Source organism: Elgaria multicarinata, chromosome 11 (assembly GCF_023053635.1).
Source record: "Elgaria multicarinata webbii isolate HBS135686 ecotype San Diego chromosome 11, rElgMul1.1.pri, whole genome shotgun sequence".
Lineage (NCBI taxonomy): Eukaryota > Metazoa > Chordata > Lepidosauria > Squamata > Anguidae > Elgaria > Elgaria multicarinata.
This window is the reverse complement of record NC_086181.1, coordinates 47,798,497-47,820,870: the sequence shown is the minus strand read 5'-3', so window position 1 is coordinate 47,820,870 and position 22,374 is coordinate 47,798,497. Positions and strand designations below refer to the sequence as shown.

At 57.5% G+C, this 22,374-nt stretch overlaps 1 protein-coding gene across 1 annotated transcript; it reads right to left on the bottom strand.

Moving 5' to 3' along the window:
- Positions 1-914: 914 nt before the first annotated feature.
- Positions 915-16,982, bottom strand: LOC134406220 (insulin receptor substrate 1-like). Its single transcript, XM_063137537.1, is given in 5 exon segments — positions 915-1,018; positions 6,823-8,188; positions 8,190-8,605; positions 14,120-15,074; positions 16,882-16,982. Coding segments are annotated over 4 exon segments (2,145 nt in total). The 5' UTR covers positions 14,475-15,074; positions 16,882-16,982; the 3' UTR covers positions 915-1,010.
- Positions 16,983-22,374: the final 5,392 nt, after the last annotated feature.

Here is a 22,374-nt window from a genome sequence, read left to right as displayed (position 1 = left end):
CTTCAGCACCCAGGCAGGAGGAATGGGTGAGGGCACGCGAGGAGCAGGCGGCCCAGGAGCAAGTCGCCGGTGGCGCTGCCCTGGAGGGAATTCCCACCACCCCCAGGCTCCCTTAACCTGGTGTCTTGCTGAAGGGTTGAACTGCAGCACCCATCATCCCCAGCAAAGCATGGCCTTTAGGCAGGAAAGGCGGTTGCCACCTTCCAGCAGAGAGCAGAACAAAGGTGTTTGCCCAGACATAAAACGCCTTTATTTCCAAAGATCAGAGAAGCAAATTCAGTGGGTTCCCAACAGCTAGCCCAGGAGGGAGGGGGCAGCTCCCCAGCACAGGGTGGGTGGGTGGGTGGGGGTCCAGGGCGTTTGAGCGGACCCTCAAAAGGTGCCCAACTCCAGCCTCCTTCCAGAGCAGCCCTCCAGGGCTCCCTGGCCAAACTGCTAACTCAGTGAGGGGGGAGGGTTTGGAGGGGTGGGGTGACAGTGTCTGCTTGGAGGGGGGCACCCAAGTGGGCATCAAGGAGGACAAACTCAGGCACTTGAGTCGGTGGGGGCGGGGGCGGCCAGTGAAGTGGGCAGTGGGCAGATACCAAGGCAAGATGCACGTAGAAAGGCCACACGGCTTTCAGAAGCTGGCGTCCACAGCAGCAAAGCGTGGGGGGCAGATTCCCCCCCCAAGAATTCCGTGGTTTATCTCCCTCCTCCGCCCCCCCATCCAGTTGCATAGCCAAAAGCCTTTGCAGAAGGCCAAAGAGAGGGCTCCCCCACCCCCCCAATCCCCAAAATCAAAATCCCAGATAATCTTTGGTGTGTGTGTTGGGCAGAAACAGTTTTAGAGTCCTCCGACGGGGAAGGGGGGGAGAGACCCCCACCCCCAAAAGGCACTTAGCATCAACACACTGCAACAGGTGGGCAGATGAATTTGGGGGCAGGAGGGGGGAAGCAAAGTTGCTACGGTGCAAAAAAGAATCAAGAGTTCATTTCGAGTTATCACAAGATTGTTCCTCTTGGTAGAGTCAGGAGTCTGAAACGAAAGCGAGAAAGAAGAGGTCAGTTCCGGGTACGGCTGAATTTAGTTTACGTTCGCAAATCGTCCAAAAATGTCATGTTCACATGCAAGTACGAGCAGTAGGCTTCCCCCCCACAAAGAAACATTTCCAAATTGATGAAAATTGTGACCCATAGCTGGAGCGTGTTCAGAGGAGGGCAATCAGGATGATCAGGGGTCTGGAAACAAAGCCCTATGAGGAGAGACTGAAAGAACTGGGCATGTTTAGCCTGGAGAAGAGAAGATTGAGGGGAGACAGGATAGCAAGGTTGTCACACGGAGGAGGGCCAGGATCTCTTCTCGATCCTCCCAGAGTGCAGGACACGGAATAACGGGCTCAAGTTAAAGGAAGCCAGATTCCGGCTGGACATCAGGAAAAAAACTTCCTGACTGTTAGAGCAGTACGACAATGGAACCAGTGACCTAGGGAGGTTGTGGGCTCTCCCACACTAGAGGCCTTCAAGAGGCAGCTGGACAACCCTCTGTCGGGGATGCTTTAGGGTGGATTCCTGCCTTGAGCAAGGGGTTGGACTCGATGGCCTTGTAGGCCCCTTCCAACTCTGCTATTTTATGATTCTACGGTTCTATGAAAAGAGCACATTTCCCCAAAATGCACATTTTTACACTTTAGTCAAAGAGGATGACGATGACACCTCTGCACACCTCCCCTGGTTGAAATGCACGCTCTCCCCGTTCGAACAAGCCCACACCTAGATCGAAGTGAAGAACAGGAGCTTGGGGAAGCGAGTTTGAAACTGCGCAAGGGTTAGGGCTCGCTCAAAAACAGAAACCGCTTCTGCCTCCCCTACCTCTGGGTCAGAGCAGCAGCAGAGACGCCTCTGAGAAAGGAAAGGAAAAAGTCCTACAGGAAAAGGTTTGGGGCCTATTGGGGGAAGTCCTGGCCACCCCCCACCCCCCCAATGAAATAGGGTGAGAAACTGGAAATCCGGGTGGGGTGGAGAGACAGGCTTCGTCAGAAGGATCCACAGCACTCCTGCAAGCTTGTACTAAACCCAAGATGCGGGGCAAGAAGGAGTTGATTTGGGGGGAGGGAGGATGAACAACAAGGAAATGGGGTGGTATACATTGTCTGCCCCCTCCCCCTCCTCACAACAACCCTTTGAGATAGGCTGATGGGGAGAGCACAGTTGCCAAGGGCACTCAGTGACCTTCACGGCTGAGCGGGGATTTGGACCCCCAAAGAGGCTCGGTTTAGATTCATAAGCTCCCGACCTGGAAAAGGACCCTCCTCTCCTCCTGCTCCCCCCCACACCTGTGGGGCTGAAGAAAGGGCCCCCCTGAGCCCCACAGCACAGCGCACCCCCAATGCATCCCCCCCCCACAATAAGCTGCCCCCTTAACAGCCAGAAGTGTTGTTATGGGATAGCAACCGGCAACAGCATGGATCATTTGAGCTACACAAAGCACTTTCCACATGCTCAGAGGAACTGCATTGCTCCCCCACCTGCCTGGCACTGGGAACGAGGACCCTCCTAGACCACCACCTGAAGTCTCTTCGGGCCCCAACAGCCGCCATGCCCAAGCTGGTGCCCTCCAGGTCTGCTGGATTACAACTCCCATAAACCCCCAGCCAGCCTAGTTGTAGTCCAACACAGCTAGAGGGCCCAGGTTGGGGAAGGCGCCCCTCTGGCACCCTCCAGAACGGCACAGTCCCAGGAAAGGACGTCGATTCTTTCCCCCCAAAGGTAAACAACCAAGGGAAAAGAAGGGAGAGAAAAGGCCTCCGGGAGTTTTGCAACACCCCGCAAACCCGGCTGCTCAGCGCATTCCAACGTGGGGACGTTGATCCCCTGCGCCGGCTCCACCGAGGACACGGGCCCAGGGCGGAACAGAGGGCGTTTGCCCCAAGGACACCGCCTGGAGTTAAACCCCAACGTGGCCGAGCCCAGGGAGCAGCTCCGGGCCGGCCCAGAGCCGGGGGGGGGGACCGCAGGAGCCGAGAGGCCCTCCCCGGCATGGCAATTGCGGCCTGGGCCCAGGGCCGTCCAAAACACACACATGCCCAGAGGCAGGCAGGCAGGCAGGCAGGCAGGCAGGGGCTGGTCCAGCCGCAAAGGAAGGCCGGGGGGCTAAACAGGCCCCCCTTTGCCCCCAAAGCCCACAGGAAGGGACCCGAGCGCCAGGGGGCAAACTGGGGCAGAGCGGCCCGAGGGAGGTGGAGGCTCCCGCGGTGGGAAGGGAAACTGAGGCAGAGGAGGCGGTGGCAGAGAGACGCCGGGTCCTCAGAAAGGAAGGCAAGAACGGGGGACGCCTCGTTCCCTCCCTGGCTCTGGCCGAAAAGCGAGGCCCTCCTGGACACCAGAAGGGACAAAGGAGCAGCCGGGGGGGGGGGGCAGGGAGAATGTGCCCCTCTCTGGGGATCTCAAGGCAGCTTCAGCTGTCGGAGAAAGCTGATAAATATAGAGAGAAATTTAATAGGGCCAGGTGAGGGTTCGGAAGTCTGGGGGGGGATGCCATTCCTTCTCTCTCTCCCCCCAACCCGGGGGGGGGGGAGAATGCACAACAGTTCCCCAATAGAGCTCTTTCCACTTAGGCAGCACTTTTGAAGCGTCCAACATACAGCTTTACAGCCCTGAGTGGGGAGTGCGCCCCCCCCGCCCCCCCAGCTGCAAATGGAGAAAATGGAGGCCGAAGGAATCCCACGTCCCTTGCAGGCAAACTTAAAACATCCGGGGGTGGGGGCACACCCAAAGGATGGAGACCCGGCTATTCTAGCAGGCGGTACTTTTTAAGATGGAAAAGGGGAGGGAGGGGGCAGAGGATGGGAAAGTGTGGGGCAGGATGAGACGGGGGGGGGGGGGGCAGATTGAGGGGTGGGGTGAACCCAGCTGCAGCCTTGGGACCCTTGCGTACCACGCTGGATCAGACCAAAAGGATTTTGGTCCTTTGAGCAGGGGGTTGGACTCGATGGCCTTGTAGGTCCCTTCCAACTCTGCTATTAGCAGTGTTGGAAGGGGTCTTTGAGGCCATCTAGCCCAACCCCCTGCTCAATGCAGGAATCCACCCTAAAGCATCCCTGACAGATGGTTGTCCAGCTGCCTCTTGAAGGCCTCTAGTGATTCTACAATGCTTCGCCTGAGCCCCAACTGGGTACGGCCGAGAAGCCCGCACTGCAGGGTGGGAAGCAGACGGCCCTCCCCTGCTGAAACTCTCTAACAGGTGGTATTCAGGGAGTGGGTGTTATATGTTCCCCCTCCCCCAATTCCCTCTGAGCTTATTTGCCGTCCTCACAGTTAGCTGGGTGTGCGTGTGTGTGTGTGTGTGTGTGTTGGGGAAGAGATGGATTTCCTCATCAAAAACATCTCGTTGGTGTGTAAAGGCAAAGGGTTTGTGTGCACGGCGGTGGCGGTGGCGGCAGCTTGGTCTTGAATGGAGGGTTAAGACCCCCTCGCTGTGCAAACGGCCCTGCTCCCGGGGAAGATAAACACGGCTGGGACTGGTTTGTTGACTCTGAGATAAAGTGTTCTGGGCTGGTTCTGGGAAAAGAAATGGCTGGAAAATCTTGAGCTGTGGGGTCTTGTGCTGCTGGGGGCCAGAGAGTGTGTGTCCCCCCCCTCACCCCCACCCCTTTCCCATGCAATCTCAGCTCTCCCCCCGCCAACGCCCGCGGCTCCCTCTTCCGTGACTGGCAGCAGACCCTCACCAATTGGGAACTGTGCCATGTGCTGCCGCGCTTGGGGCGTGTTGTCTGCGCACGCGTACACATGCACGCATGCATTTAGACATCCATCAGCCCCCTCTCCTTGGGGACTGTCACAGCGATTGCCTGCACTTCCAAAAGGACCCGGGGCCGGCTTCTCGCTGTCTCGACCGGCAGCCCTCCAGGGACACCCGCCCCCTCTCCCCGCCTTTGCCTCCTGCCTCCATTGGTCGAGTTTCCTTTTAAAGCGGTCTGAGCAATGTTCCAGGCCACATCCTGCAGCAGGGAGTCCCACCGGTTGGCTATGCAGGTGCTGGAAGGAGGATGGGCTCTCCTGACTGCTCTGAACCTGATGTCACCGGACAGCCAGCGTGGCGCAAGCGGCGAGAAGTGCTGGGCTGGGGAGAAGCGGATTCTGGGCCTTCTCGGCCATGACGCTCCCTGGGTGAGTTTGGGCCAGTCACGGACTCCCGGCCTAACCAACCTCACAGGGTTGTTGTGAGGATCATACAGAGAGGAGGAGGAGAACCGTGGACGCTCCCTGGGGCTCTTTGGAGGAAAAGGCAGGATATGGACTACATTTCACATAAATGGACTACATCTCACATTTCCCCTGGGTTTAGGGGCAAGGCGGCCGAGGGAGACGGGGTGGGGTGGGGTGGGGATGGTTCACAACTCTGCGAGGCTCGCCGTTCTCCTCAGGCCTCGCAGTTCTCCTCAGGCCTCGCAGAGTTGTGAACCACCCCCACCCCACCCCACCCCGTCTCCCTCGGCCGCCTTGCCCCTAAACCCAGGCCCCCCCGTGGCTGCTGCATCTCGGCCACGGGAACAGCAGCAGCTGCAGCAGTGGAGAGCCGCCAGTGGCTCGATCTGCCCTCGTGGGCCCGGACGGGGCCTTTGCCAGGTAGCCCCGGCTGATAAGGGAAAGCAAACGCTGCTCGGCACGACGGCAGATTTGGCCAGTGCCGCCTCGTCACAGTGGGGCAGACCTTCAGGCTCAACCGCAGCTGGGCTGAGAACCAGAACAGGGCCGTCTCCAAGCAAAAGGCCCTATCCTGAGGGGGCCTGAGGCCTTGTCAGACGACAACCCCAGAGGCAACCCCCCCTCCCTCCACCTGAGAACCACAATCCCAGTTCTGTGTCTTGCTTTCCCCGCCTGATGAAGAGACCTGTGTCAGCTCAGAAGTCTGCATGCATTCCCCCGACAGAAGCTGCATAGAGCAGGGGGTTGGACTCAATGGCCTTGTAGGCCCCTTCCAACTCTGCTATTCTGATTCTGTGATTAATGGGGAAACCCTCTCTTCCGCTCAAGGCGAGCCCTGAGGGATCGACTGATCCCAGGCAAGGCTGGGCCTGTTCCAAGGCTCCAACTCAGCATTTCCGAGCCAGGACTGGTATGGACCTCTCTCTCCCCCACATGCCTCAACACATCAGGCTAGGAATAGACTTTTACGAGCACCTAATAAATCTTCCCGCGAAGAGCACACATTTGCAGCTGGGGACGGAGCAGCTAGAACAACCTGGACCCTCTTCATTTGCAAATGGGGTGGGGAGACAGAGAGAGGAGAGCCTGGGGAGAGCGCAGCGGCGGGGGCAGAGACCCCACGCAGGAGGGTCAGACGGTGGGGCGTGGGGCTGGGGCAGGAACTCCACAGAGAGGCGAGGCAGACGGAGCTCTTTGGCGGTTGCCCTTCATCATGCTGCTGCCCTTGGCTGGAACCCCCCATAGCTGTCCTGGAAGGCCATTCCTGCATTGAGTAGGAGGTTGGACTCAATGGCCTTGTAGGCCCCTTCCGAAGCTGCAATTCTATGATTCTACGATTCCAGTACAGACGGAGCAACCGAGGCAGAAAGAACGGCTGGCACAGAGTTGCCTGGCTGGCCAAAACAAAATGAGCTGGGCAACCTCACTTTGCCCTGAAAGCCTCAAATCAGCCTCCCCCCAACCTGGCCGCCTCCAGATGTGTGGGTTGCAACTTCCATCATCCCCGGCCAGCAGGCCCAACCAGTTAGGGAAGGGTGCCCGAAATCATTCCTGCCAACTGCAATGATGCTCTTCCCAAGTGCCCCGTCTCCCAGACAAGCCCTGTCTGGCATCGTGGCCTCTGCGCCCGCTTACCTGCTCCCTCGGAGTTGCCCTTGTGCCCACGAAGGAGCTCCCCCGAGCGATGGAAGTCGATGCTGGCGTAGGTGTGGAGCGCCCCTGCCTGGCCGGGGCCGGCCGATGGGCGCAGAGCGGGGCCGGCCATCTCAGGGGCGGCCTCTTTCACCAGGTCCAGGTCAATGTAGTTCAGGCCCGTCTCCATCTGGGCCTCGCTGGGCAGCCCCCCGTTCCGCTCCGCCTCGAGGAATGTCTCCGAGCAGTGACAGCGGCACCACTCCTGAGGGTGCGCCCGCACGAGCCGCGCGGCAGGCGCCATCTCGGCACAGGTGTCGGGCACGGCCGCCCCGCTGCACTCCGCCGGAGCGGCGCGGAGCTCCATATTGACGTAGTCGGTGGCTGCGGAGTGGTATTCGATGCTCACGTACTCCCCGGGACTCCGAGGGGTGGCGGGCGGCACGTCCCCGCCGGCTCCGGGCAGGCCCACGAACAGACCAAGTGGGCAGCCGGGGGCCCCCACCGCCTCCTCCAGGCTCTCGGAGCTGGTGGAAGAGGAGCAGGACAGCCGCCCGGGGTTGAAGGGGCAGCGCAGCGGCTGGGGCAGGTGCTTATAGGAGCGGGGCAGGGAGTAGAAAGGGGCGCCGCCAGCGATGGCCAGCAGGGGGCAGTACTCGGGCGGGGTGCTGGAGGCCGACCGGCTGGCAGGGGACATGTTCATGTAGTCGCTGCCCAGCGACTTGCTCTCGCCCCAGGGGCCTGGCCCGTCTGGGGAGCAGCTCCCGCTGGGGGACATCAGCACGTAGCCCCCGCTCTCGCGGGGAGGCGAGACGCTGCCCGGGGTCATGGGGACGTAGTCCCGGTCCTCGGCCCCCGTGGCCACGCCGGGCAGCATGGCCATGTAGCCCGGATCAGCGCCGCGAAGGTTGAGCCCCTCGGGGTAGCTGGCAGAAATGGCCAAGGCCACGAGCGCTGGCTTCCGCCGCCGTGGCAGGCCGGGCGTGCCTTTGTCCAGGGCCAGCGGGGGCAGGGAGGCCCTCTTGTGGGCCTCCGCGCCAGACGCCCACTTGGCCAGGCGGTGTCTGTCTTGGGACGCCACCTTGCCCATCGCGATGTAGTCCAGCTCCCCCGCCTCCGTCAGCATGTAGCTCAGGGGGTCGGGCGTGCAACTCGGGGGCCGCCACTCCCCCGGGCTGGAGCCCCCTTCGTCCGAGGACAGGGCGCTGTAGTCGCTCAAGGAGTCGGCCTTCCGGGGGCCCGAGCCGGCCTTGGGCCCCGGCGCTGCGGGGCTGTGGCTCAGGGAGGGCGTCCCCTCCGGGCCCCGGGGCCTCCACGGGAAGGCACCCTGGCCGGCCGGCGGGTTCCCCAGGTGCTGCCGGCGGGGGGGGCACCGAGATGGGTGTGGAGGCCAGCGACTGGCTCTTGCTTCGCACCCGGAACTCCTCGCTCAGGGCCTTCATGGCCTCCAGGATGGTCTCGTGCATGTTCTGGGCCACCACCAGGTCCTCCACCTGCATCCACAGCTCCCCGGGCCCCGTCACCGCCGAGCGGCCCACCTCCATGAAGAAGTAGTTCTCCGAGTGGCCGCAGCGGCGCACGTTGAGCAGCTGCAGCACCACGGCGGCCACGTCTGAGTTCAGCTTCACGAAGTTGATGGTCTTCTCTGTCAGGCACAGGAGGTACATCCCAGCCAGGTTCTTGGTGTGCCCCAAGCCCCTGGGGCGGAGGCTCACCTGCCAGACCTCCTTGAAGGCCGGGCCCGGGACCACGGCGGCCTCCGGGTCGCCAGCCACGGGAGCTTTGCCTGCAAGGAAAGAAGGGAACCTTGGCTATAAAAGAAGGTAAACGAGGCGGGGGGCAGGAGGAGGAGGCCCAGTGCGGGGGGGGGGGGGGAGGTCCAGTAACGACACCTACGTCCGTGTCACTGGGATAAGATGCTTCCTTCCCACTTCCCAGGCCCTGATTCTGTTGTTTGCACAACACTGAATGTTAGACTGTAAGCTCTTCGGGGCAGGGCCCTGCCCAACTGCACGGTCGAAAGTGCTGTGCGCATGGAGGGCGCCCCAGCGCAACGTCACAGCAGCATCGTGGCTTGCTCACCTCTGCTCCCCTTGTCCCCAGCTTTGGGCGCACACGTTGGCCTGGGCGCCGTCAGGAGCTCTTGAAGGGTGTGTGTGTGTGTGTGTGTGTGTGTATCAGGGCATGGTTTAGTCCCACACCAGGGGACTGGGGGCTACGAAAGCAAAGAGCTGCCTTCGGGCGAGGGGCAGTTGCTGAGCCCAGGATCCATTCGCCCACCCACCCACCCCGACAGACAGGGCTTCACACAGGAGGAGCCGCTCCAAAACGCTTTGCAGCCGGGCACTCCTGGACACAACCCTGCCAGGTGCGGCAGCCTTAGAGATTATTAATTATTATTATTATTATTATTATTATTATTATTATTATTATTATTATTATTATTCCTGATTCACACCAGGGCTCTGGCACCACTTGGCAGGGGATCCGGGAGCAGACGTTTGGATTCAGAACTCTCCCTGGCCCACAAAACGTACGGGAGGGAGTGGAGGAAGACACACACGCACCCCGCCACGGGACAGGCAGGGAGTGAGGCTGCTGCGCCCACTGAACCCACTGGCCCGCAACACAGTGAGCCCAAATGCGTTGGCCTACAACTCCCATTCTCCCCCAGCCGCGATGTGCCCCAGCTGTGACGGACTGCTCTGTTGGGCAGCCGCTAAAGCTTTCCGGAAGGCCACGCCAGGCAGGCCCCATGTGGAGGGCGTTGGGACAGTCTTGCCCTGAGATGGCGAGGCTGACCCAGGGCCCCTCCGTCACCTCTGGTGGAAACGCAGCTGCTCAAGGAGCGAGGCAGGGTCTCATCCAGCCCCTCACCGGCCCCAGGCTCTCCTACGGCCGGCCGTGGCAGGATTTCGCTCTTGCCCAGGCCCAGGCGGAGGAGGGCGCTGCGTCAGACGGCTTATGCAGGCGTGGGGAAGTGGGTGGGTGGCAGCGTTGGGAAGGGAGGCATGGCAACCGTGGGCAGGCAGGCGAGCGGGGAGGGGAAAGGTGGAACGAGTGGGTGGGTGGCAAACACGGCGGATAAACAAGCCCCCAAACAGCTCAGCACCCGGGCAACGCATCCATCGCCATCACCTGGAGAGGGAGATGCGGCCGGTTGCCACGGAGACTCCAGCAGGACTCATTCCCCCCCCCCCAGAGGTGAACTCTGGGCTGCAGAGGGACAGAAAATGTTTAAGCTAAATAGTTCCAGGAACAAGGCAGAGGGGGGCGGGGCGGGGGAGGGCAGCCCCACAGAGACCCATTCGCATCAGACGGGAGAGAGAAGGAATGGGGTGGGGGGGAAGCAAAGGCAGGGATGCTGGATTCCGGTCAGAATTCCCCTCTGCCCCCTCCAACGTCGGGGCCGAAACCTTCTCTGAGCCCCCCCACCCCGGATCTCTGTTCCCTCGCCACCAGCCCGGAGGACCCTGGAGTGCCCAGCGCCTCTACGGCCCGGCTCTTGCCCAATAAACCCAACAGCCCCAAGACAGGAATAGGACCCGGGAGAAGGAACGTAATGTACCAAGCGGTGCAATGCCAGCTGTGTACACACACACGCACACACACACAAATGCACATGCAGAAACTGGGGAACGGCGTCAGCAACGGGCCTCAGGGGGCCGGGGTGGCAACGGCAGCTGGCAGGCGAGTCCAGACAAGGGGCCCTGGGCCGAGAGCGGCCCCACGGAGGGAAGGGGCTCAGGACTCCCCTGCCCGCTATGGGGCCGGCTCCCTGAGTTCCCTCTGGAGCAAAGTTCAGCCACACGCTCCCCTACCCGGGACGGAGTCTGGCACCCGAGGGCTCTGATCCGCTGCCAAGGTTTCCCGTGGATGCCATGCCAGCGCAACCCCTCCCTCCCTCCCTCCCTCCTCCCATGCGCGCACGGGCCTCTGTGCCAGGCTACGCTTGGCTACGAGGCCGTCTCCCAATCTAGCCCAAAGGTCCACGAGCGGACCTTTGCTCCCTTCACAATCGCAAGCCCTGTTGACACCCCAGACCGGCTGAGGCCTGCAGAAGCAGCGGCTCCAACCCAGAAGCAGCTGCATTTTGCTCCAGGGGAGGGGGGGAGGGAGGGTGTCCCTTGCCCTGCAACGAAACGGAAGGGAAATGGCTGCAGAGCGACAGGGCCCTGTCCTGAGCTCCGGCCTCCAAAGTCTGCACCACCTGGTTCAGCGGGAGCCCGAGCGAGGTCCTGATCCGCCCCGCCTTGGGCCCGAGCCATCCTGGCTGGCTTACCCGCAGCTGCCCCTGGGCAGGACACGCGGATCCTTGCTAATTACAAGGAAGCAGCCGTCTCCTCAGCCCGGAGTGCCAGCGGGCGGGTGGCCGGGCGGACGGACGGATGGCGCGTATCTGCAGGGAGAGGAAAAGGAGGCAGAGAAGAAAGGCCTGGCTCATTAGCACGGCCGTGGGGGAGGGCGGGGGGGGGGGGAAGCCAAAGGGTCCAGGCCGGGGTTTTACGGGCCGGGGGAAGAGGCCACGGGTCAGAGCAAGGCGGCGTGGTGGCGAGCCCAACGGAGGCGAGGCCAGGCCGGCTGCGGCCAGCACTCCCCGCTCACGGCGGCTAGGAAGCCCGCCCTGGAGGCCACGAGGCCTGCGATGCTGTGTGGCTTCACAACAGGAGCCCAGCCGCACAAGGACGTCACGACATGGCAGCCCTAGCCGAGGGCGGGGCGGGGCAGGGGCCGTTTGGGGTTTCTGCTGCTGGTTTATATTTATTCTAATGCTGTTTGTTTACTGAATGCTGTTTTTTGTTCTGTGTGTGTTTAATTTATAGTATGGATTTGTTAGGCTTTATCGTAAGGGCACTCTTAAGGTACTTCTGGGTATTAAATAACCACCGAGCAATGTTGATTCAAGGACAGGAGCTTTCGCAGTTGTCTTTTATTATTATTATTATTATTATTATTATTATTATTATTATTATTTAAAAAAGCTTCTTCCTCTCTGGATAATAGAAAATTCAATTTTTAAAAATTAACTGCATCCATTTAGACTAGAGAAGGGTTAAGAGAAGCAGGGAGTCATTCAGTGGGGAATAGAAGAGGGCCGTATAAACCACGTCACCTGGGAGCCTAAAACAGCTGCTGGAGGAGTCTTCCAAATCCACAGCGCCCCCCCCCAAAAAAAACAGCTGCCCTAGCAGCTGCCCATCATTATGCAATATTTCCGCCCAGAAGAATATGATTGCTTACCCTATGTGCTACTCTTCCCCGACAAGTTGCCCTACAGGTGGGTCGGACTACAACTCCCAAAAGCCCCAGCCACCATGGCCGTGCTGGCTGGAGCTGATGGGAATTGCAATTCAACCCGTCTAGAGGCGCCGGGGCAAAAGCCACGGGCAAGCAATGAGCTCAGCCTCCCTCCTCCGCCAGCTCAGGGGATGCAAGAACAGAGCAAGAGACCAAGGGCAAAGGACACGGAGCCCCGATCAGGTGGGCCGGCCGAAGCCTCGGGGAGGGCCGGCCAGCCACACCTGCCGGCTACTGGCCTAGCCTTCACGAAGCCCACAGGCCAGGGGGAGCATTAATTTATTATTTATAAACAGGGTGCCTAATAGTTTTTTTAAAAAGGGAAGAAATTCTAACCACACATTACTGGCTGAGCAGTTTAATCAATTGGAATTTCAGTTGAATAAATTAAATCAGCTTATTATGGATTTTCTTGCTGATATAAAGGCTAAGAAGAAGGTGTTGGAGAATAATAAATTGCAACAGATGGAAAGAAAATTCTACGTGTACTTTTTCAAAGATGGGGAACGTTTGAAGAATATTGTCGAAAGATCAGAACAACAAGTTAAGACTCAAGCCATGTCTTAAAAGATTCAGTGTTTGCTTCCTAGCGTAGAATTTTAGGCTGATATATTTTGTTTAAGGATTAACCACACATTAGTATTTTTCAAAGTTAAAATGAATTCCCCTTCGGTGGTGTAGGCCTAAAGTAACCCTTTCCCCATTTATTTCAGGAAAAAGCAATGTTTAGAATGGAGGTTTTAATGTGAAATATATGATTATTTTTCTTTCAGAGAACTTAACATATGGGGCGCGTCTCGTCCACCTAGAAATATACTTCGCCCTTTCTGTGGCCCACCCCACCCCAATTTTTTTTCTGGTGCCGCCACTGCCTCAGAGCAGGCAGAAGAAGAGGCCCCCATGAATTGCCGGCCATGTGACTCCTAGCATCCCCCATGCTGGCTGGGGGGTGTTGGGAGTTGTAGTCCAAGACGGCTGAGAGTACCAGGCTGTGGAAAGTGGGGTAATATCTTCTCAGGAAGCTCACATTCCACCAGCCGCCCATTTTAAAACATGAAAACGGAGGTCCTCCGAAAGCTGATTTGATCAGGGTATCATACTACACGTGATGCCCGTCCAAGCCCTTGGGCCGTCTAGCCCAGAACACTGATGGGCAGAGCAGCGTTCCCTCCAGGGACCCAAGCAGGAGTGTTTCCGAGCTACAAGCCCCCTCCCTAATCCTCCACTAGCTGACATAGTCTGACTTGCCTGGAACTGCAGAAGCCCAGCACAAGCGGAAACCCAGCCACTGATAGAGGAACATTTGTGGTTCAGAGGGCCTGTGACCAGAGAGACCCCAAGGAATTTTACTGCTCGAGCCAAAACATCCAAATACCAGTAGGAAGAATATCACTGGCAGTCTTGCTGTTCCAAAATCTGCTGCCCAAGGCAGGTTGCCTCACCTGGCCTCATGGCTGGGCCGGCACCAAGTCAGAAATATGAGCCTGGCTCGTTGATTTAGTAGAGGTGGGGGGAGGGGACACAATTCTCGCTGTAGGTGTGGAAGGCCCCACATGCATAAGCTCTTCCCAGGAGTGGCTCTCCCTCCACCCCAGGGCCCGTTTTTATGGAGGAACACAGTTCAGGAGCAGAGTACACGCTGTGCACGCAGAAGGCCCCGAGTTCAAAGAATCCGGTGGTAGGGGATTACGGAAAGGCCCTGCCCTGCTGGGAACCCTGGAGAAACGCCAAGCTGAAGGAACCATAGTGAGGTCAATGGAGGCGTGGCCAGACCTCTCGCTGGAAGGCCGTCTCAGATCATGCAGGTCAGCCTTCTCCAAGCTGACGGCCACCGGATGGTTTGGACCGCCACGCCCACCAAAACCAGCCAGCATGGCAGTCTGACCCATCCGGCAGGCACCGGCCTGGAGAAAGCTGGCCCAGATCTCCTCCCTCGCCGAGGTCTATGTGGGGCAGGCCTCCCTCTGCCCCACAGCACCCTTTCCCCTGCCCCTCCACTCACCCTTGCAGTGCAACTCCACCATGGCCGCGTACCACGCCTGTTGCTGCTCCGCGTTCTCGGCTGCCACGCCAAAGGTGCCGTCGCGCCCATACAGGATGATGAGGTGCCTGTACCGGGCATCGGTGCGCTTGTTGATGTTGAGGGCGCTGGCGAGCGGGAAGGCCCTCTTGGGGCGAGAGCCCCCCGGGCCCCCAGCACGGAACTTCTTTTCGTTTTCGTAGTACTCAAGGCGGGCCGGGCCTCGCTCGCTTGCGCCACGCAGCACGAAGAAGCGGCGGTGGTGGGATTTCTGCTTGCGCAGGTAGCCGCACAGGCGGACATCTGAGAGGACGGCAGGGTCCGCTCCGGGGTCCATCGCGAGCGAGGCAAAGGCGAGGATGGGTTCAGGGGAGTGAACCACAAGCCTCCGTCCAGGTCCTGGTCATGCCTGGGGCTGGGAGATCTCCAGGCGGGTCGGCATCAAGCCCCGCCTGTGGCAGGGAGTAGCGCTCCTCTGGAGAAACAAATGCTCTCGACGTCTGCTGAACCCACGGGAGGAAAAGCGGACGGATAGGCGTCCTTTCCACACCTTGCCAGAGGCGCTGTGTTTGCGCCACAGAAGAGTCGTCTGGACCTGATCAGTGCTCAAGCGCACTCCTTCATCTCCCTCCCCCCACACCACCACTACCAAAACCAGTCCTTTTCAGCAGCTCCGCTCCACACTGGCTGCACTTCAAGAAGGCTCCACGTTAGCTAGAAACCCAACGACAGCTGTGAGATCCTTGTGTTGGTACCCAGGAGACAAATCACACACCCGGAGGCCCCCAGGGCGCAACTGGGGCACAAGGAAGTCACTTCACGAACCGAAACGCCGATTCTGGAAGGATCCCTCTTCTCACGCAGGAGTGCAAGAAATCCCAGCAAGGGAGACCACCTTCAGAAGCTTTTCCGGAAGAGCCGGGGTACAGTTTTGATTCTGAAAAGAAGAAGAAGAAGAAGAAGAAGAAGAAGAAGAAGAAGAAGAAGAAGAGGAGGAGGAGGAAAATACTCTTTTAAAGCTACACCAAGAAGTTCAGGCTGCAAAGCCAATTCCTCCTCAGGGAAAACGGTCTAGACTCTTCCTCTCAATTATCCTCTTCCCTCGGGCACATGCACCACGCCATAAGCGACTGGATTATTCAGTGGTGCAACATCTCAAGCGCCCATCACTCTCAGAACGCCAACGAACTTCCTCCTGTCTCTCAGGTCCAACTAATACCAGGGGCCGGGGAATTATCCCAGTTTCTCCTTCTTACAGAGAGAGGGAGAAATAATTTGCCAGACAGGCTTCTTCAGCTGAAGCAGGCTGCAATACATATATTTTAAAAAGTAATTCCAAACAGAGCTGCAGAAGACATCTCTGCAGAGCGCGTCCTGCTCCGTCCCTTTGCACCTAGAAAGGTGGAGGTGTTTTCTGCCCCGGTGCAAGCTGAGCAACAAGCCCTCAGTTGTTCCACTTGTTTGCATTGGTGTAGAAGGTTCTTTGCTGCAAGACAAAGTCGCCTTCTTTTGCAAGAAGTTTGATTTTAATAAAAGTCACATGTGGAGAGCGGGAAGGGTAAAAGCAGGAAAAGAAAAATCAATCATTCCAGTTTTTTTCCATGTGGTTGTGCCTGTGTGCGCCTGCACTCCGCAGACTTGGCAGCCGCTAAAAAAAGTCTATGTGCTCTGCTCCCAGCCTCCCCCCGAAAACTGATTTATTTCTTGCAAAGGCTTTTCACGGAGAGTAAATTAACTTTTTCAAAGTGCTGCTTGCAAACAAAAGACGAGGAATCGGGTCAGGTGTTTCCTTAACCGCAAAAGGAGGAATGTTAGGCTAAGAATTTCTCTCTCTCTGTCTCATAAATCTGTTTGCAGTTGGGGATGAATCTCACCGTGCTTTCAGGAACCAGCTAGCGCAAGAGTGCATTTAAGGTTTCCAAAGTAAGCAGAGCAGCCCTTTCTCAAATAAGAGTCATATTTGCATCATCCCAAAATTGCATGTACAGATAACATTTAACACTCCGCATCTGTTTCTTTAAAGGCAAAATGTCAACCGCCAGGCGCTCCTGGCAAAAACAGATGCAGGGCCCTTTGGATATTGCATTAAACTTCTCAGTTTGCAAGCTTTTGGATGCCATTTCTCCGGGGGGGGGGGCGGGGAGGGAATGTCCTCTAATGCATTTGCTGCTGCCGCCACCACCAATATCTTTTAAAAAGCAAGGCGGCGGGGGGAGGGGGGGAACAATCACATAGACGAGGCATTAGAGCCAAACAAGGAAAACATAAGTGACGTAGAATAAAATTGCCGCAGCCCAGAAGTCAAACACGAAGGGCTCTTCTTCGGGAGCCACAGGGAGGCTGCACAAATATTCACAGGTGAAGGCAAAACCAGCGTGGAAACGTGCCATAAAAGAAGATTCCTCAAGCAGTGCGAAAAAGAGTCAGAACCAAGGTTATTGGTTGGAAAGGCGTGTTGGTGCTGGGAGGGAGAGGGAGAGAAATTGGCTAGCTTGGTGCAGCCAAGAAAATCAGAATTGTAGTTTAGTTGCGATGCTTGCGAAAAAGCAGAAAAGGGCAAAGCTGGCTTCCAGAGTGCAGAACTTAATGGCTTCTTATTATTTATTATTATTATTATTATTATTATTATTATTATTATTATTATTATTGCTATTTCAATGAAAGTTCAATTCTTTCTTCTACAAGGAAAAGCGGAAGAGCACAGAGAGAGGGAGAGGGAGAGGGAGAGGGAGAGGAGCACTTACTGGTCAGCAGGCAGGGCAAGAGAAATTGAGCAGGGCTTGCAAAAGAAGGCGAAAATGTAGGGCAGCAGAACTTGGCGGCGGCGGCGGTGGCGGCGGCTGCCTGCGCGCCTCTTGCCAGGCAGAGAAGCCACCACGCCAGGATGGCGCCCCTCCCTCCCTCTCTCTCTCCCTCCCCGCGCCCGCCCCTCCCCTCCCCTCCCCTCCCCGCCTCTCGCTGCGGCAGCAACCGCCGCTGCCGTGGAGCCGAGCGCGCGGGAGCCCCCCCGGTCGTCGCCTGCAGAGCGCGAAGCGGGCGGCGGGGCTCCGGCTGCTGGGTCGCCCCCTGCGCTGCGCTGCGCTGCGCCCCCCGCTTGCAGCAGGAGCCCGCGGCCGCCCTCCGGCGCTCTGCTCCAGGGGGAGGAGGCCTGGGCTGGGCTGGGCAGAGCAGGGGAGGGGAGGGGAGGGGACCCGCGGCGGCGGGAGGTGGGCGGCTCTCCGCCGCCCCAAGTGCGCTGCGCCCCCCACTCCCCCAGCCCGGGTCCAGCCTCCTGCCTGCCACGGCGAGCAGAAGCCCGCCGCCCTGGATGTAGAGAGCGCTCGGCTGCAGCCAGGAGGGCGCCGGCGCGGTCCTAGCGCGCCTCGGCTGCGCGGAGGGACCAGGGACGCGCGCGAGGCCCGCGGAGGGAGGCCCGCGCGGGCCCCGATTCCCAGCGCGCGGAGGGGAGGGGCGGGGCGTCCGCTCTCGGCCTCCCCCCCGACCCACAAGCGCGTTGTGCAGCGGGCCCGGCAGGGCTGCCCAGTGACCCCCCTCGCTCGGAGGGTGCCGGGGCGGGGAAGGCGCGCGCTCTGGCTCAGCCTCCCCCAAGCTGGTGCCCCCTCCCTCCCCCCGCGCAAGGGCTGGACCGCAAGCCCCATCGTCCACAGCCAGCACGGCCGGCGGCAGTGCGGCACACCGGCTGGGGGAAGGCGGCTCCGTCTTATTCCTGCAGCCACGAAGGTGCTATGACTGAAGTGAGCCTGAAATGCAAACTTGCACATGCTCAGTTGTTGTTGCACATGCTCAGTTATTTGTTTGTTTATTTATTTAAAGCATTTTTATAGCGCCGCCTCACCATTTCTGGCATCGAGGCGCTTTACAATAACATAGAAAACAATTCCATTAAAACCCTCAACTTACATTAAGACAATTCCATTAAGTCTTAACATGCTCAGGAATGTCGAAGCCCTTGGAAAGCACAGGATGGGGTGGGGTTTGGTCGAAGAGAACAGTGAAGAGTCCACGTGGCCATCTAAACAAGCTCCCCCTAAACCCATGAAGTCCAGGGCTTCAAACGACCTAGCTGTGCCACTACATGCAGATTAAAAGGGGCCCCCACCCAGCGTAAGTTCTGTGTGGGTCAGAACCACAGCTGGATACAGAGTAAGACCCACTGAAATCTGGCTCCTTTTCCAATTGTCTGCCCCCTCACGCTCCATCGATTTTCCTTTTTATTTCTCCTTTTCTCCCCTGCAGCCATTCTCTCTCCCTAAGATGAGGGCTCACACCTAGGTGGTTCCAACCAGGCCAGTGTCCTGCCAGGGATAGCGCAACCAGGGTGATGCTCCATGCTCTGATAACCTCCCTCTTAGTCTACTGTAATGCTTTGTTTGCGGGGCTGCCCTGGAAGGCTGTTCGGAAAGCTGAAACCTGTAAAAAGTGTGGCTGCTAAACTTTCAACTGGGGGTGGGGTGGGCTTGCTGGGAAGGAACATATCTGGCCAGTTCCCTCCCAAAGATCTGTTGTTGTTTTACTGAAAACTTGAACAATGTTGGATTATGAAATATCTTATTTTAACAATGAATAAAATATTAAAAACATGGTGTGTTCATATAATGCTAGCTAGCCTTTACTCTCCCCAAATGATTTCTAAAAACTATGTAATGGGAAGGCTTTGATAAGAAGACTAGAAATACAAAATTTCTGGAAAAGTTGAAGCCATGGAAATATTTGTTTAAAAAGTCCTCTCTGTAAGATTCCCAGCAGTTATTTCTTCTAGACCTTGTTAAAATTATTGCGCTAATGTATCTTTTAGCCATTTATGGATGCTGCAAATCATGCTTTGGTGTCCCAGCAAGTGACTACAGTCCCCATATCATAAAATGTGCTATCTTGGTAGTTTGGGTTTTGTTCTGCAGAGAGTCCCGTGTTTCTGGACTTATTCTTGTAAGATGCTGCAGCAGCCAATGAAAGTAGTTTTAAAACCTATACGTGAGAGAAAACAGTTTGATTCCTCGCTCTCCTTTATTCCTCATATCGAGGCAGTAGCTAAATCTTGTCGTTTCTTCCTGTATAATATTGCCAGGATTCGACCATTTTTGTCTGTCTCTTCTGCCAAGACTCTCGTTCACGCACTGGTTATCTCTCGGTTGGACTACTGCAACCTCCTCCTCTCTGGCCTCCCCTCATCTCACATCAGTCCGCTGGTCTCTGTCCACCACTCTGCCGCTAAGATCATCTTCCTGGCCCGCTGCTCTGACCATGTCACTCCACTTCTGAAATCTCTTCATTGGCTCCCAATTCATTCCAGAATCCAATATAAACTTCTCCTGTTGACCTTCAAAGCTTTTCACGGTCTAGCTCCTGCCTATCTCTCCTCTCTCATCTCACACTATTGCCCCGCTCGTGCTCTTCGCTCCTCTGATGCCATGCTTCTTGCCTGCCCAAGGGTCTCTACTTCCCTTGCTCGGCTTCGCCCATTTTCCTCTGCTGCCCCTCATGCCTGGAATGCTCTTCCAGAACACCTGAGAACTACCAACTCAATCACAGCTTTTAAAACACAGCTAAAAACTTTTCTTTTCCCTATAGCTTTTAAACTTTGAGTTTGTTCTGACTCTATACTGTTAGCTTCACCCTTCCCGGTGCCTGTTTACACTTCCCTGTGCCTGTTTGCATTCTCTTTCCCTCCTTATTGTTTACTACAACTTTATTAGATTGTAAGCCTATGCGGCAGGGTCTTGCTATTTACTGTGTTATCTGTACAGCACCATGTACATCGATGGTGCTATATAAATAAATAATAATAATAATAATAATAAGGTTCTCTCTCCACTACCACCACTTGTGACAGAACGTGTGTGTTATTCGCCTATGTTCCCTTTCAAAAACGTTGAAACGTGGGTCTCTGGAACTCACTGCCACAGTTTTAAATAAAGTTCCCAATTGGACCTCACCATTAGGAAATGCTGCCTCTTGCCTACAAAATCTTTAACTGCTATTACCAGAATAAACCCTCTGCGCCTAAAAGAAACTTATCCCTATGGAGTGGGCATTCAATTGAGGATGCCACCACGAGCAGCTTCCTTTCAAAAAGAACAAAAATTAAGATGGTTATTAATGGGAATTATTTACAAAAGGGAATAAGTGGCACTCTTCAAATAATAGGGTTGAGTCTGCTTAAAGTTGTTTTTTTTTTAAATGTGTTTGGTTACCATTCCTAATAGGTAAGAGCAACTTCCCCAGGTAGATGCTTCCCCAAGCACCTGTCGGGGATGCTTTAGGGTGGATTCCTGCATGGAGCAGGGGGTTGGACTCGATGGCCTTGTAGGCCCCTTCCAACTCTGCTGTTCTATGATCCTATAAGCTTTCAGTAGCTTTCCCTTTAGACCAGGGCCACAGCTAGACGTAAGGTTTATCCTGGGCTCATCCAGGGTTCGCCCCTGCCTGAGCACTGGATGCCCTGTGTGTCCCCTAGAGGAACAGCTTTGACCCCTGGACGACCCAGGGCTAAACCTGAGGTCTCGCTATGGCCCAGATTTCCTTTTAAAAAAACCCCCAACCAATTTCACACAGACAGGAACAGGCGCTGTACCGCAGGCTTCCTCTGCCTCCAGCTCTTCCTGCTTCTTTTGGTAGCTCTTTCAGAGACGACTCGCTAAGGTTCCTAAAACGTATTATGCATCTCGGTTTGCTTATAAAATCATCACGTTTGGGATATCAAATTTAAAAGTATACTTTATAGATACGGTAACGAACCCCCGGAACTGCTTCCGCGCTGCCTGTGGGACTCGCCGCCACACGGCTGGGCTGGCCGGCGGGGAGTCCAGAGGCGCCCCGGCGTCTCTCCTCGCTCCGTCCCTCTCCCGTGGGCCTTCCCCTCGGGGCTTCTGCCCCGCGCTCCGTCCTCCAGGCCTCCCTTCTCGGCCTTCCTCTCCCTTTCCCTTCTTTCCTTCCTTCCTTCTGCTGGAAGCACGCGGCGCCGTGTAAACGGTAGTTCGGCTGCAACGGGAGGATCCGGATTCGAGTTGAAGCGCGCGCCTTCTGCCTTGGGCGGCGCCAGCAGGCGGCGCGGGGCCCGGAGGAGGAGGAGGAGGAGGAGGAGGAGGAGGAGAGAGCCCCCGCTCCCCACCCGCAGCGCAGCAAGGCGGCCTCCCGCTGGGTTCCTTGCCCGGACCCCGGGGCCCGACAAGACGCGCGTCTGCGGTGCGTCTGAACACGCGTGGAGGCGGAACGAGAGGCCGGGCCCCGGGAGAGGCGGCGGCCAAGTAGGCGCGCAGTCCCTGGACACGGCTTCGTGGCCCTTTCGACCCCCACCCGCGGGCCTTTGTCGCCCTTCCAGCGCACGGGGCGCTTGTGGGGGGCGGGGCGGGGCGGGGCAGGCGTATTGGTGCTGTAAAGGGGGCGCGCGGGCGGGCTTCTGCGCCAACACGGAGCACCCAACCCGCGTCAGCGTGCGGCTGTGTGAATCCTTCTGCACGCAGCGCAGAGAGAAACTGCGGGATTCGCTGCCGCAAGGTCTCTTTTCATAAGCCGTGTAGGAAAAGCTGGTTAAATCAACAAACAGCTACGATGCCGTGATGGGTGGCTGCCAACATGGCTGGCTTTAAAGGGGCGGGAGAGACGTGGGGGTGCGGTGGGGTGCGGTGGGGGGAGGAGGCTATCAGTGGCTCCTAGCAGGATGGCTGTATGGGAGCCAGTCTACTTCGCCAGACCAACAGCCCTGTGGGGCCTTAAAGATGAACACATTGATTCTGGCAGAAGCTTTCGTGGTCACTGGGCTCTGGGTGTGATGAATTAATCCAGGTGGTGGTGATGGCGGTGTTTTTAAAGGCGTGCTATGAGTGCAGCCTTCCCAAACGCACCTGCTATCTAGCAAGAGCCCAGCCTGCGTGCACGTGTGCCTGCCTCGCCCGTGCAGATGCTGCCTGCCCGTGAGCGCCGCCCTTGCAAGGCTCCTCCAGGGTTGCACAGCCGAGTGGAGGTCAAAAGCTCAGCTAATGGAGGGGGCTGCCGGAGGGCTTTGGGCAGCAAGGGCTGGCAGAGGGTGATAATGAGGTGCCATGAGCTGCTGCAGCTGATCAAGGGGCTGCCCCCCAACACACAGAGCCCCCAGGGAGGGAGGGCAACCAGGGACTAGCCGGACCCCTTAAACATGGGGCTGAGGTCACTTTGACCTCCGGGACAGGACAAGGCAGGGTCATTTGGTTTCAGGGCGAAAAGCAAAGTGCCTGGACGTGGTTTGATGCAGCTGAAATCCC